This window comes from Colius striatus, chromosome 3, assembly GCF_028858725.1.
Source record: "Colius striatus isolate bColStr4 chromosome 3, bColStr4.1.hap1, whole genome shotgun sequence".
Taxonomy (NCBI): Eukaryota; Metazoa; Chordata; class Aves; order Coliiformes; family Coliidae; genus Colius; species Colius striatus.
Window position 1 is genome coordinate 18,295,484 of NC_084761.1, and position 15,816 is coordinate 18,311,299.

At 50.6% G+C, this 15,816-nt stretch overlaps 1 protein-coding gene across 1 annotated transcript in view; it reads left to right on the plus strand.

Moving 5' to 3' along the window:
• The first annotated feature begins 3,408 nt into the window (after nucleotides 1-3,408).
• Nucleotides 3,409-15,816, plus strand: part of HS3ST4 (heparan sulfate-glucosamine 3-sulfotransferase 4) — a 64,309-nt gene continuing 51,901 nt past the window's right edge. The window contains exon 1 of the mRNA XM_061993420.1: nucleotides 3,409-4,118. Coding sequence (XP_061849404.1) covers nucleotides 3,409-4,118 — 710 coding nt within the window. The remainder of the gene's footprint in view (nucleotides 4,119-15,816) is intronic.

Below are 15,816 nucleotides of genomic sequence, written 5' to 3' on the forward strand. Positions count from 1 at the left end.
GAAGATCAGATTCATGGTGACCTAAGGAATCTGAACACATATAAGTCTATGAGATTTGTTGAGATACATCCTGCAGTCCTGAGGGAATTGGCTGATGTAGTTGCCAAGCCACTCTCCATGATCTTTGAAAAGTCAAGGCAGTCAGGTGAAGTCTCTGGTGACTAGAAAAGGGAAACATTGCATCCATTTTAAAAAAGGATAGAAAGGAAGACCTTGGGAACTACCAACCTGTTAGCTTCACCTCTGTGCCTGGAATCAAGGAACAGATCCTCCTAGAAGCTATTCTAAAGCATATAGAAGACAGGGAGGTGATTTGAGAGAGCCAGAATGGTTTCACCAAGTTGAGTCCTGCCTGACCAACCTAGTGGCCTTCTATGATGGAATGACAACATCGGTGGACAAGGGAAACTATGGATGCCATCTGTCTGGATTTCTGTGAGGCCTTTGACACGATCCTCAGCAACATCCTCCGTAAACTGGAGAGATATGGATTTGATGGGGGAACTGTTTGGTGAATGAGGAGTTGTTTTGATGGTTGTATTCAGAGAGTAGGGGTCAACAGCTCAATGTCCAGATGGAGATTAGTGACAAGTGGTGTCTCTCACGAGTCAGTATTGGGATCAGTACTATTTAATATCTTCATTAATGACATGGTGGGATGGAGTGTACCCTCAGTAAGTTTACAGACAACACCAAGCTGAGTGGTGTAGTTGACACTCCTGAGGGATGGAACGTGATCCAGAGAGACCTGGACAAACCCAAGAAGTGGGTCCAGGTGAACCTCATAAAGTTCAACAAGGCCAAGTGCAGAGTGCTGCGCCTGAGTCCGGGCAGCCTCCCATATAAATACAGGCTGGAGGATGAAGGGATAGAGAATAGCCCTGTCAAAAAGGACTTGGGAATATTAGTGGATCTATATGTGCTCACAATCCAGAAGACCAACTATATCCTGAGCTGCATAGAAAGAAGCTTGGCCAACAGGTCAAGGAAGGGGATTCTCCCCCTCTATCCTGCTCTGGTGAGACCTTACCTGCAGTACTGCATCCAGCCCTCAGCACAGGAAGTACATGGAGCTGTTGAGGCAGGTCCAGTGGAGGCCACAAAAAATGACTAGAGGCATGAAGCACCTCTGCTACGAAGACAAGTTGAGAGAGTTGAGGCTGTTCAGCCTGGAGAAGAGAAGGCTTCAGGGACACCTTATTGCAGCCTTTCAGTACTTAAAGGGGACACATGAGAAAGATGGAGACAGATCTTTTAGTAGGGCTTGGGGCAATAGGACAAGGGGTAATGGTTTTAAACCAAAAGAGGGTAGATTCAGACTAGATATGAGGAAGACTCTTTTTTACAAATCAGGGTGGTGAAACACAGAAACACGTTGCCCAGAGAGGTAGTAGATGTCTCATCCCTGGAAACATTCAGGCTTGAGCAACCTGATCTAGATGAAGATGTTCTTGCAGGGATGTTGGACTAGATGAACTTTCAAGGTCCCTTTCAACCGAAACTCTTCTATGATTCTGTGTTCCCTGCTGAGCCTTGCACAGTAACAGCAAGATTCGGAACAATCTCTGGACTTCCCCTGTAAAATCTAGGCCATGGCTCACCAGCCGGGGGAACATTTGGGAGCTCTGCCAGCTCTCTCCCATCCAACCCTTTCCCAGAACACTTTGGCATGATGGGATGTCCAGCTCTGCAGTTTCTTAAAGTGGAAGCTTGTGGAGAAGGATCACTGGCTCCAAATACTCCTCCTCATGGGCAGGATGAGGTACCCAGCACTCAGAGGCACACAAGGCTGGAAATGTACTCTGGACTCTTCCAGTACTTACTCGGAAGCCCAGCTGTGGCCCTCGGATGTGTTTACATGCAGCTGCTCTGCAGCTTTTGCCATGTGGATCAGGTGCTGGATCTGCAGCATTCAGATGGTGCCAGGGGGTAGCAGTTCAGGTGCAGAAGGTTAGATTCCTGCTCAGTCACCGGTGAGGGCTTTAGCAAATGACTGTATTTCTCAATTCATCTCTGTACCACAGCGATGCCAGCACTGTTCTGCTGACGGGGACCATGGTGACCAGGATGCCAAGAGTTGTGATACTCATGGCAACTGCCATGAGGGAGAGACTTCTGGGAGACCTTAGAATGAGGGACACGAGAAAGCTGAGAGACAGTAAAGCATTTCTTCCCCTCAAAAAAAAAAAAAAAAAAAATCCTTGCTAAAGCCAAAGCTGAGAACTGGAGGTGGGAAGTGCCAAAATGTGGAGCTGGGAAGAGGTGGTGGCTGCACCAGAAAATCTGTGAGGAGGGAGGCTCTCAGTCACAGCTCGCTTCACCAGGCTGGGGACAGAGTTCCTGAAAGAGCAGTGTGTGAGGGTGTGATGGCCTCACTTACTGGTGCAGCTTCTGGCAGCTGAACAATGAACCTTCCATTCTCCAAATGCCCCCCCTGTACCAGCAAAGAAGCTACCACTCGCCCCTGCCCACAGTCTGCCACCTTTCCTCATGTTCCCAGGAGAGAGCAGGCTGCCCTGTGAAACCTGTCCACTCTGCTCCAGATCCTCAGAGAGACAGAGCCAGGCCGCCACAGATCTGCAGATCTGGGACAACATGAGGTTGTCCCAGAGGACCGAGCTAGATGTTCCTCTTTGGGGAGCTGGAGGATTTGGGCAGAAGACATGGGCTGGGGGCAGCATAGCAGAGAGTGACAACACAGAATGCACTTGGGAGGAGGTGGAGGGGAGCAGGCCCTGACTGGGGGTCAAGGAGCTGTGTCACGGTGGTCTCTGCTGGGGAAAGGTGAAGGGGTTTGTAGGGGAAAATTGGCTCTGCCTCCTGCTTGAGGGCCTGTGCCATCCCTGCGGCCGCGAGTGCTGGCGGGGGGTATGTGAGACGGCGGCTGGATCTCGGGAGCAGACAAGGCAGGCGGGGTGTGCGGCTGCCGGGGGCCGTTCCCAGCGCACCGGGGGACGGCGCCCTGGGCAGCGCTGTCCGCGGTGCTGACCCGCCGCTGCCCGCCGTGCTGCCGGGCCGTTGCCCGCACCGCCGCACGCTGCCCCTCCCGGCCCGGCGGGCTCGGCGCGCTCCCCGCGCTCTCCGCGGCGGCGGCAGTGGGGGCGGGCCCTTCCCGCGCCGGGAGCGCGCTCCCGCCTCCCACCCGGCACAAAGTTTAGCGGCAGGAACTCGGGCGGCAACAGTGCGGAGCCGGCGGCAGCGGGGCAGCACCGGAGCGCGGCCGCGCGGAGCCCAGGCGCCCCCGGTGCCCGGCGGGGGCCGGCGGCGACCGTGCCATGCGGGGCTCCCCCCCACCGGCGGCGGCGGCGGCGGGGCGGGAGGGCAGCGGCGCCCCATGTGGCTGGGGTGGCCGGGCGGCGGCTGACACCATGTGCGCCCGGTGCCCGGGGCGAGGAGCGGGGAGCAGCCATGTTCCCCCCCGCCCAGCCGGGGGTGCCGGGCGGGCGCGGCTCTAAGGTGCCCCCGGCGCGGAAGCTGCTCTGCATGTGCAGCCTCTCCGTCTGCCTCACCTACCTGTGCTACAGCCTCATGGGGGGCACCGGCCCGGGCGCCTTGCGCTCCCCAGCTGCGCTCCCCGGCACGGCGATCCCCGGGGCTCCGCGCTCTCTCGCCGCACTCACTGGCACGGCGATCCCCGGGGCCCCGCGTTACCCCGCCGCGCTCCCCGGCACGGCGATTCCCGGAGTGCCGCGCTCCGCCGCCAGCCCGCCGGGCAGCTCCAGCCCGCCGGGCAGCTCCGGCCCCCCGTCCCCCTCGGCGGCTTCGACGCGGGCCTCCAACGGCAGCCGGGAAGGGGCGGCGGGCGCCTGGCTGCGGACGCCGCTGGCCCCCGGGGAGGTGATCACAGCACAGAGCGGAGCCTTCGAGAGAGACCCGCAGGAGTCGAGCACCACGGACGAGGAGCTGAGCCGGGCCGGCAGCCCGGGGAGCCGCGGCGGCGGCAGCACCACGCCGGACTACGGGGAGAAGCGGCTGCCGCAAGCCCTCATCATCGGGGTGAAGAAGGGGGGAACGCGGGCGCTTCTGGAAGCCATCCGGGCGCACCCCGACGTGCGCGCCGTGGGCACCGAGCCCCACTTCTTCGACAGGAACTACGAGAAGGGGCTGGAGTGGTACAGGTGAGGGCGCGGGGGCTCCGGGCGCGACCCACGGGGGCCATCCCGATTAGAAGAGGCGGTGGGAAAATGTGTGTCCGTGCGCACTGGAAGCGGGGGTTCCCGGAGGGCAGTGGTGCTGAGGGGTCCCCGGTTCCCCCTGGGTAGCTCCGCAGCGGGCTGGGCGGTGGGACCTGCGGCCGCGGCGGGTCTCAGGGCCGGTGCGTGGGGCCGCGGTGGAGTACGGAGCCAGACGCCGACCCGCCTGACGGCAATGGTGATGGAAAACGCGGTGTTGGCGTGGGAAGGCAGAAAATGTGTAAAACCATCCCCCTTCTGTAACCCCTGTGCACAAGGCGCTTGAGCAGACCACAGCAGTTCAGCAGGACTTGGCCTAAACCATCTCTAAATAGGTCAGTAATTAATAATTACTGAAATAAACAAGATCACAGTTTGTTCCAGGTGATGCCAGAGGCTTTGAAGGGAAGAAGGATGCCTACTGTCATCCTGTGGGGTTCACTTCACAGATAAGATTTGCTCTTTATTCAACAAGTTTCACGTCAGAAAGTTTTTTTTCCATTGGCAAGATCTCATTCCACTTGTAAAGGTGTCTCCAAACATGGTTTTGTGGCATAAACTAACGTTTTAAGGGAATCTGATGCTGAAATTCCTGATTATTAGAAAATACTGGGCTGGAGCACTGAAGCGTTAAGTGCCTCAGCAGGTTTAGCAAATCAATGCGTTGTGATGGCTCCAGGCTTATTTCTCTCTCTCTCTCTCTCTCTTCAACAATCTCAGAAATAAAAAGTGCTGCACGTCAGTGGGACTTGCAATTCACTGGTAGTTCTGTAGTTCACAATTAAAAGCAACTCATGCTTGTTTCTTTATAAGAATCTGTGGCTGAGCTGATCAAGTTCTGTCTTCCTGTTGCTCTTGGTGTCGTAGCTGTTCTGCTGCTCTGAAAATGAAGGGAAAAACTAAATAGAGGCAGCAAGTTAGTTACTGCCTGGATTATCTAGTTACTCTTTGTCAAAACAGAGTACAGAGTCTTCATGTCAATGGCATTTAAATGCAAGGAAACTCCAGCCAGTTGTCTGTAGCAATGGTGGAAGAAAGGTCTTCATAATCCTCATGTGGTGAAGCATCCCTTCAGCTTTGTTAAAATGCTGAGGGATTTTCTTGAGAGACTTCAACTTCAGCACCAAGAAAGTGCAGTTGTCTCAGAGTATTTTCTGTGTGCTGTGCCAATGAAGGGCAGGAATAAAGGACTGACTATGGTGCTTGTGTTTATATGTGTAATTTCAGGCACAAAATCTTATTTTACTGAGTTTTCTTGCAGGAAAGCCTTGCCTCAAAAAAATTTAGAAACTTGCTGGAAGAGTCTAGAAAGTGACATATGAAAGGGTTTGGTTTTATTCAAAATAGACAGAAGAAGATCAAGCACTGAATACGGCAAGCAGCTGCTTTTTTCATCTTTCAAGACATGCTACAAGAAAAGGGCAAGCAAGGGGGTGTAACTCTTCCTGTGGAGTAAGAGGCACACAGAGGTTTTCATTTGCAGAATGCGTTTTGCAATTTCTAATCCCTGCAGTAGCTCTGTGGTTGTTTAGCTCATTTCTAGCACTGGTGCTGTGCTACACTGCCAGAGACTTGGGAGAAGAAAGGGTTGTGTTAGAACTGCTCTGTGAGAGTCTTGGGCAGAGTAGCGCGGGGGATGGACTATCTGCTCAGGATAAATAAGCTCCACTGCTGCTACCCTGAGGATTTGCCCTGATTGTTTCACCTGAAGCCATCTTTACACCTGCACACCCCAAACGGCATCCTTCTCCTTTCATCATGTAGAAATCTTTCAGCCTTGCCGGGAGAGGACACCAGGTCACACGATGCTGGTGACCCACAACTCTGCGGAGGCAACGGGTTGCTCCTGGTGCTGTAGCAGGACCAGCTGTGTTTGCTACTGTACAACTGCTAAGCTGAAATGGAGGGGGGGAAATTTCACCATCTACACTAGCAGCTCTTGCTTCCTGGCCTTCTCTGAGATTACCTGACAGAATGCACCAAGAGGGCTGGCTGCTGGCAGATGTGTCCCAGGTAGAGTAATTGGGGACTTTTTTTCTAGCCACAGAAATGTCAATTTTCTTTAAGCAAAGAAGCAACTATGGAAGCGTTTGTATCAGCATCTCCTGACAGCAGCTTGTATCACTTGTTAGTGTTTTGCTTATAACACTTCTTTTCATGCATCCTAAAGTCTTTTTTTTTTTTTCTTATGGAGTGAAAGAAGGAATCAGCAGACCCTCGGGATTCCTTGTTTGTCATTCGGTACTGAGAATGCAAGTCTGGCAGAGCTGTAGGGAACAGAAGTAGTCTCCCCACCTTAGTTTCTTCACTGGTAAGCTGGAGAGAACACCTAAATGTTATCTGTTCTTTTGCATGTCTCCCATGCTTCCTTATTCCTGTCTTCACTGTTCCAAGGTGAGTCAGCCACAAACACTGTGTTTGGGATCTGTATGGGACAGTAGCCAGGGGCTGAACTGGGTGCACAGATTGCTGTCTGCCTGATGGCCTGTGTGAGGTGGTAAGCTTCCTCCCCCCAGCTCCTTGTGGCTGGTCTCTGGTTAATCTTTGGGGAAAGCTGTGCTGCCTGGGACTGCTTTAGCACTGCAGCCAGAATCTGTGGAGAAATCACTTCCCACAGGCATACCCATGTGGACGGGGTTGAAGGCCATTTCAGTTGGTTGGTGTTGTGCTGCCAGAATTGTTTGTGTAATTGTAATTTGTGATCCTGTACATCCTAATGGTGGGCTGTCTGAAGGAGAAGTTCAATGATGCAGCTTTCCTTCAACTACGCTTCGTAACCCCAGGTACAGTAACTTTGGCCGATAAATTTCCATCTTGCTTTTCGTATTTTTCTTAATGCAGAATATAACTTGACTGGGAAGTGGCTTTTAACCTTTTCTTCTGTGTGGCAATACATCTCTCTGGTGTATGTATTGCCTATTTCCATCTCTCTTAAGTCCAGGACACTGATACCTGGCAGTAAATGTTATCTTTTCTGATGAACTTTACTGGCTTCATCCTTTACAATATGCTAGAACTTGGTCCCACTGTGGTCAAAGGTGGCAAGGAGCAGGTATCTGCCTTTCCTTTGGCAGTTGCTGGCAGCTCTTTCACCCGCTCGTTCCTTCTAATCCACAGGATATGCCGTCCTTCCCCACAGGAACTACTGGTTATTTTTAGCCAGTGCCTGAGTCTCCTTCTGCTCCCTCACACACCCAGGGCAGCTCTTGCTGCTCTCTCAGACCAGGCACAGAACACTTCCCCTGCATGGTACCGATGGCTAGGCTGGACCAGAGGTGTTTGCATGGGTGATGTGCTGTTGCCAGTGTGATGCTCATGCCTCAGTGGGCATGTCCCATGCTGTGAGCTCTGCCCCGAGCTATTCTGCAGTTGGAAATGAGAGTGCAGAGAGGACAGCAGCACACTGGGGAGACTTTGGAAGGAGCATGGAAGGAATTTAGCTTACCTCTGCAAATACTCACTACCAGCACAAACAGAAGCAGCATCTGGGATATGTCTGAGTTCTTGCCTGGACATGAAGCAAGGGGTGCACAAGCATGAGAGGATTTTGTGGATAATGGGAACTGCAAACTGCTCACACTGTCCAACACTTGGACAGGTTTGTCTCCTTGTGGTGCTGGAGGCCTTTGTTTGGTGTCTGCTGCGACAGCCATGGGAGAGGCCGTGTAATGAAGTACTGGAGTTGAGGCCTGCAGGGGTGCCCTGGTTTTGCTGGGGCCTCAGGTGGCTTTACATGACTGGAGGAGAGAGTGGATGATGCTGTCAGTGTTTCACAGCTGCCACGCTGCCCTGCTAACAGCAGTTTCAGTGGTGGGATGGTTTCACATGTGCAGATGCGGACACCTCCGGGTGACTGGTCTGGAGGCTTTGGAGGAGAAGCACTTTCAGGTGGTTGTGTGAGAGAGTGGGGGCTCTTAGCACTGGGACAGATGGTGCTTTAGTTTGGTGATTCTGCTTGTATGAATGACCAGCACAGTAGACCTCAGCACTTTGGCATCTCAGAAGCACTCTGAGTTGAGTGGAACATCCCCCGCTCTGAGCACATTTCCTGCTGCCTGCAGGCTCAGCCCGGTGAGGTGGTTTGGTTTTGCCCATTTACACTTTCAAGGCTCTCGCAACATCCTATATTTAGCAGAGGACTGTGGTTTTGTAATAGTATTTTGAAAACATATCTGCAGTTTTAACAAAAACACAACCTCCACAATGCAAAGAGTGTATCTGACAGCAGTGAACTTGAATTGTGGAGGTTTAAAGTCCACTGATTTGAAGATTATTCCAAATATTCGGGAGTGAAATTCTACGTGTACCTTCACATGTCTTTACTCCTTGCCTCTCCCTTGTCAGAGCCTTCATGGAGGATCTGCAGCAATGTCTCTGTAAAGAGACCGTGTTCCTCTGACTCTGCCCTGAGCCTCCACATGGGAAGCACTTAAAGAGGGGCATAGCTTTATGTATGGAGCAGCCTCAGTGCCACCACTGCAGGGAGCAGTCACCATGACAGACAATTAAATGGTTTGCATGTCTAATGCTATTTTCACTGCCTGTCTGGGATTTTTTGAGCATTCTCCCTGTCAGCCCTATGTGTTATTCTGTGAACTACTTCATACAAATAATGAATAATACCATGACAGGGAGCACCTCTCCCAGTGATAAACACGTGCTCTCAAGCCAGCGGTTGCAAGGAGCAGCTGCCTGTGGAGCCACCACTCAGTTGTGCCCCCGTGGAAATGGAACTCGCCTGTATTGGGGAAGCGTCTGTCAGGCACTGTTGTGGCTGTAACAGACCATGCTCCTCCCAGGGCTGCTCCTGGCTGCCCATTGCTGCCAGCTGTGCTGCCATAGCAGGGCCTTCTCTGTGTACAGAGGTTGGTCCTACCTCTGAGCATGCAGCGGACACCGCATAGGTGGTGTCTGGGGACGTGCCATGGAAGCCCCCTGCTGCAGCATCCCTTAACAGCTCTTGGGCAGCAATAGCTCTAGGCCGTTTCACCTTCTGTTCCACACAGTGTGACCCTCACTGTGAGCTGTAATTGTATTGGTGGGTAATGCTTGTGCCTCTTGGATCAGCTCAGGATATTCAGAAAATCAAACCACTTCCATCAGAGCTGTGAGTCTGTGCTGATGGGCACTACAGGAACACCTACGGTGGACAGATAGATTGGGGTTTGCCACTGATGATGGGCACTACTGCAGAAGCCTGGTAACGACTATGTTTCTCTGCAAAATGCCTTCCCAGTGTACTATGCCCTCTGCACTTGTAGTAAGTTAGGGAAAGTGTATTGATTTTTTTTTTCCCCAGGACCTGCTGTGAGTTGGCTTTTGCTGAAATGTAGTGACTCAGCTGCACTCCCTCCTCTGTGGATCCAATGCATTGAGATTCATCTGCGTTGAAGACTATATAACTATTTCCTTGTAAACATAGCTCTTTAGATACCTTGTCCCCTCCACCTTTCCTAAACATTCAGCTCTGGTTTAGGTCCTACATGTGCACTGTTTTTTCTAGTCTGAGTCGTCCATGTAGAACAAGCACATGTGTGCAGCACCAACCTCCCACCGTTAACTGGATCTGGCTCTTGGTGAAGCTGATGGAAGGTCAGGGCTGACCTGACTTACAAGCTGAAGGCTCTGAGCAGGGTCCAGGCTCTTTGCTAGTCAGTCCCTATGTTTAACACGTCTGGGGGCTGAAGGCATGGGTTTTCTTCTGCAGCCAGAGCTACCAGAGTGAATCCACTGCAGGCCAGAGCTGGGGTTCCCCTGTTCTCTGCCCCTGCCCTGTGTGCTGGGCCAGAGGAGGCCACCCTGCACCCTTGCTGGCCAGTAATGCTCTCGGCCTTTCTGCTCAGTTTCAGCCAAAGGGATAGGATTCAGAAACAAACTGGGCCTCTTTGCAGTGTTTTATCACCTGATGATGGTTATCCACAGGCTACTCGATTGTAGCCATGGGAATGGCAGTGGATCTCAGCACCCGCAGCCCCTCCACACTGTGTTTGCTCTTGCAAAGAGAGTGAGAGAAGTGAGAGCAACAACACGCTGGCAGGGGAGAGCTCTGGAGCACTCACTCCTGCAGAGCTGGCTGCTGCTTCTGTCTCTGGGTAAAACGTGTTTTGTTTGCAGGTGACGGTGGGCAGAGAGCTCTGGGGAAGCAAGAGGCAGCATGACCGCATGCCAAAGCCCCTTGGCAGCCACCACTCACAGGCAGCACGGTGCACTCTGTTGGCCAAGCAGAGGGGGATGCACCAGGGCCACATCCCAGCACTGCACATGGCCAAGTCCTGCCCCACTCTTCCCTCTGAGACCCGGTGTGTCCTTGATCTTGCAGAAGTGCTTGGGAGGGTTGTGAACACAGGGCTCAGGAAACCAACCGAGGTAGAAATGCCTCTTTCCATAACTTTTGGAGCATCTCTCAGAGCATGTAGGGAACTGCCATATGTCGCCAGGTCTGAAATACTCTGTTGCACTGTATTTTCAAGTAGACTCTTTCCCTGGGATTTTGCTCAATAATCTGCTAAGTAAACACTACAGTGTTTTGCTGCTAATGGTTTAAGTGTTACTTGTAGTGTCAAAGTTTGTGAGCTTCACTCCGTGTGTGAATGCAATATCGCTCAAGCATGTAGATGCTACAGAAAACTCCAAAATAAGCCTGGGGAAAAAAACAGCCCCTTTGGAAAAGAGAAAGGTGAGGAGTCAGTTGGTTGTGTTCATGGGTTTAAATGATGAGCCTGACCCTTGTTCGGCTTCTGATTTAGCGAAGCTCGTTCCGCTCTGTTCAAAGCCCCAGACTAGCAAAGAAGGAACAACAGGTTCTCAAAGAAAGTTATGGACAAAGGCTTTTGATTTTCAAAGTGAAAATTTCCCACACAAATTGGTGACACCTTGTATCAAGGGAGGTCACAGTCTCTTGCTTTTCATGGATTTCTCTTACCTCTTGTTGTCATGGGGACTTCTTTTTCCTGAGTCATTACACCATGCACTTCAGCAGAAACTTTATTGCTTTGGGGGCTGGAGAGGCTCATGTGGGACGTTTCTCACTGCTCATGGTGCAATACACAAAGGTAATTTCTTTCAAATGATTTTTTCTTGAAGTGGTTTAAATGAATTGAGAAGGGTAAGGGTATGAATGAATGGCTGACATGTTCGTACCGAGTTCAGGTGAGGAACGTGCACTATCAAACTTTCCAGAGCATTAAGTGTGGATATTACAATTTCACTGTGGTTTGTATGTAGGCAGCAGCCCGTTTTATCCTTTTTATTCACTTTTTTACAAGTATTGCTTAGAATTTGAAATGGTTTTAAAATTGGTTTCCCCTCTCTTTTAAAAAGTTTAAAAGAAGACCCTGAAGTATAAGAATCTTTGCAGCCAGTCAGAAATTGCTGTTCAGACCAAAGGCAGAGAGGCGGATTTCATCCCGTGACTCTGAGTCAGCCCCAGCACAGTGTGGCCCTGCCTTTGCTCCTGGGGTGTGGGAAGTCATGAGTCCCTGGCAGAATGAGTCCCCAGGAGCCGTGCTGGGAGCAGCTCAGCCTCCTGTGGGCAGTGAAGCTGTCCGTGAGCAACGTGGCTGCAGGAGCTGTGTCTCAGACCTCTGCCACACACATAGAAGCACTTGGGCACCCCTTTCCTCTTCCCCTCTTTCCAGGGACACCAGTCCTGTGTCCCCATGACCTGTGGTGAACATCCCTTGAGGCAGCTCCTTCTCACACAGGTCCCTGCCTCGCTGCCTGTTTGTTTATTTAGGTAGCTGCTGTTTCCAAGCTGAAGGAGAGTATTTTAAAGCCAACTCTTCAAAGGCTGTGGAAAGGATTCACATTTATGGAAAAAATAACCCAACCAAAAAAGCTCAAAAAACCCCTTCCAACCTTTTTTCAAATCTCCCATTTCCATCCCCACAGTCAACACACCAATTTAGTAAATGTTGCAAGGCGCACTATTTTCCCCCTTGTCATATTATACATCCAAGCATCAAGGATGGATCATAAACTTGCTCTTTATGGCTTTAACATTTCAATTGCTAGTCACATTTTATGTAAATGAAGGTATTTACCTTGACAAGCTCTCCTGTGAAGTACAGTACTTCTTTGAAGAATTTATTTGGCAATATAAACAGGCCAAATGCTGAGGGTGGATGCAAAATTCACAATTGATTTTTACAGCTAAGTAATGTAGGATCTTCTCAATATATACCCATGGTTGTCTGCTCCAATCTCATCAGGGCTTTGGAGAAACTGAGGCAAGGGGACCAGAGGAAAGAGGAAATAGCAAAGAGACATCAGTTATAACCATGGACCTACTAAACAGAACCGGCTTTGGATAAAAATAACTCCATCTGCCAGACTTTATTTTGTATTATAAAAATTGCTGTAATACGTTTCAAGCAAAAATCTGTTTTCCATTCTCTCCAGAGCCAGGCTAGAGTGGACTTGGCCCCCTCCTTTATCAGTGGGTAATCACTCTGGATTTGAGCGGAACAACATTGCTCTGATAGCCTGAATTTGCAGCTCTCCTTTGTTTTAGAGCATATTTCCTTTCATCTTGCATTGAGATGAGTAAAGTAATATAATATACTTTCTAGTAGTGTGCGTCCACATCTGCAAATAACTTTATCTCAGCCTCAGCTTTGCCCTTTCTGTATTTATTCTTGATGGACATTCATATAATTAAGCTGAGCAGCGAGCACGTTGGTGGAAAGCTAACGTCAGTGTCGGCAGCATGTGTTAAATTCACATTTGGATTCAGGAGCTGACAGCATGAGCTGCCATCACCCAGATGAGGAAAAGACAAAACCACCCAGACCGTGTCATGCCAGCTGCAAGGAGGCTCCATGTCCAGAGGCTCTGGGGCTCCCTGGCTGCCCCCAAACCCCAGGGGTCTCAGCTGCTGCTGTCACAGTCAGGACCTACCTGTGAGCCCCCTATGTGTGGTGAGCAGCTAGCTCCTGGCCCACCTGGGGGTGGAAGGGGCCATGACACTTGGGCAGGTTGTTAATTGCTAATTACTCTGCTCCAGTCCTGCTTGTTTAAAAACAAACTGACCCTTTTAGGTCCAAAGCGCTGACTCATGAAACACCGTGTCTGACAATGGATCTTGCAGTCATTGTGGCTGGAGGTCTCTAATTGGCCTTTGGTTCATTCCCACTTGGTCTGTCCCCCAGGGAGCACCAGCATTGATCCCGCTGCTGCTCACCTGCACTGTCAGCACTCGCACCTCTTGGTTCATTTCTGGGCTAATTATTTGAACCATGCTCACCCCGAATCACTGACCCCTCTGCAGTGATGGAGGCCTTCAGAGCCAGGGCATACACAGCAGGGACAGAGGGACCCCAGGAAATGGCTCTGCAGCCCTTTTTCACCTGAGCTGTTAAAAACATGCAGAAAGGCAAATTGCTGCAACCGGCAGCCAGGCACGAGCTCGAGAAGCCCCAGGGAGGCTGGGCAGTGATGGGGAAGGTACTTCAGCTGGTGTGAAGGAAGAAGGGGCTTAAACCTGGCCAGGGCCTGGCAATGGAGGGAAAGCATTGAGCAGCATTTCTGCCCACTTCTCTTTGTTAATGGCTGCTCAAGGTAAATTAAATGTCTGGCCAAATCAGAGCCAATCCAAGCTAGCCAGGCATCTGCTGCAGTTGCTGTTGTAGCCATGTGTGTGTTGGGTCTGATGGAGTCAACGTTTGGCAGGGTCCAGGGTGCCAGGGGAGCCCTGGAAGCCCTGGCCAGCAGCATGGACAGTGCCTACCCATCCCTTCCTCAGGAGGAGCAGAGAGCCCCAGGGCTGCACAGCCGCAGCCTGAGACAGGCATCCCGTCCTTCCTGGCAGCCGCTGTTCTGGACGCTGCTCTGTCAGCTGCCGCCGGGCCGGCTGGCACTGCCTGCTCACCGGTGTGGGAGGAGGGTGTGCATTCCAAACAATAAAGGTTCCTTACTCAGCTCAAAATCCTCTAGAAACTCCTGAAAAAAAAAAAAAATCAAAGCGCTGTGGAAAAACACCCGAGGCGATAACTTCATTGGTAAATGGAAGCATCTCGCTGAGAATTTCTAAGACCCAGCAAATCATAATGCAATTTCCTATGCAAAAAAAAAGGGTTTATCTCTATCTAAATATTATTCTGCATCGTTACTCATTGTAGGGAAGCTATTGCTCTCCTAGGTTAACTGATTGAACTTTGGAAATAAAGCCGCAAGTTTATCATAGAGACGGGAGCTTGACTTTTATTGCTCCTAAATTGTAGTCATATTGTTAGATGTGAGTGAATGTGTACTCCATTAAAAAATATTAAAGTTTGATACTACTTTAGAATTAAAAAGATTAAAGGAGGCATTTCTGCAGCCTAGCCCACCATGAAATTGGAGTCTATTTGGTATGTAAAATATGTAATACAAATAGCCTAACAATTAATGACAAAGGAAGAGCTGGGATGGATTTAAGGCTCGAACCACTCTGGATTTCTTGAGGCTGGAGTGGCAGCAGGGGAAATGTGTTATTAGATCATTACAGGCTTTTCTGCTAGAGCCACTGCTGGTAAAGTTACATCAAGGTGGTTTATTATTACTCTGTTCCCACATAATATTCTGAAACACTCTAGTCTTGGGATGCAGTTGTCTCTGTGGGAGACCATCCGTGTCTCTGCCATGGACTGGTTCATTTGCAAAACCTGAACAGAAATTCCTCAGCCATTTTTTTGCAGTAGGCAATGGTGAGAAAGTGCTTTCCCATCGCCAGAGTGTTTAAGGAGCTAATTTATTAATGTTTCAGTTCAAAGCTGCTGACTGCAGTAGAGGCAGTGGATTCAGGAGTGGGCATTCCTGTCAGCCGAGGTCCCTGCAGGGCACCACAGCCAATACGAGTCTTCTGCTGCTCGGCTCCAGCTCCTTCCCCAGGGTAACCGGCGAGGTGTCTCCCAGTGTGGCTCTGCCAATGCCCTCTATTAACTCTTGCTAATATGTAGAACGCATTGAAGGTGGCAGGAGCCTGCAGGTCTTTGCCCAGAGGGCAAGGATTTGGGATGCTGGCGTAGGGAGGGACTAGGGGAGGCCCTGCAGAGAGGCAGATTTTATCCAATGTCTCTACCCTCCAGCAAGCTTGGGAAGAGCTCAGCCCTGAGTTGCCACAAACGCTGGGTGCAGAATGCCCAGCGGCAGCAGGGCAGATGAAGGGTCTCTGTTGCAGATCTTCCCTCCTGCCTGCAGGCACTGGGGTCTGGGGCAGCTCTAGCCCTGTGCAGCCCCACTAGCAAATTCATGCAGCGTAGCTGTGCCTTGTTTTTAATCTAGAGGAAAATAATAGATTGAGATACAATGGCCTTTGGGATGGAGATTTGAGGCCTATGGTTGTGGTGGTGCTGAATGAATCTTGTGTGGCCCTTCAGAGTACAAATTGCACTCCTAATCCAGTTTTTCTCCCAGAGCACTCCCTTGCAGTTCATATAACAGTCATTTTGTACATTGATGCCTCTGTGCTTAAATGTACAGTGCAGAAAATGTAGCTCCTTCTTCATTAACAGGATTTATATCCTTGGTGTTTCTTGCTGGATGACTTAGTATTGTAATGAAGAACATGAATGCTGCCTTAATTAAAATGCAAGCCCCTATAATAATATATATGTTGCCACAGAAAATTAGGAATCGCTGAAAACAAGAAGTTTAAAAGCTCGTG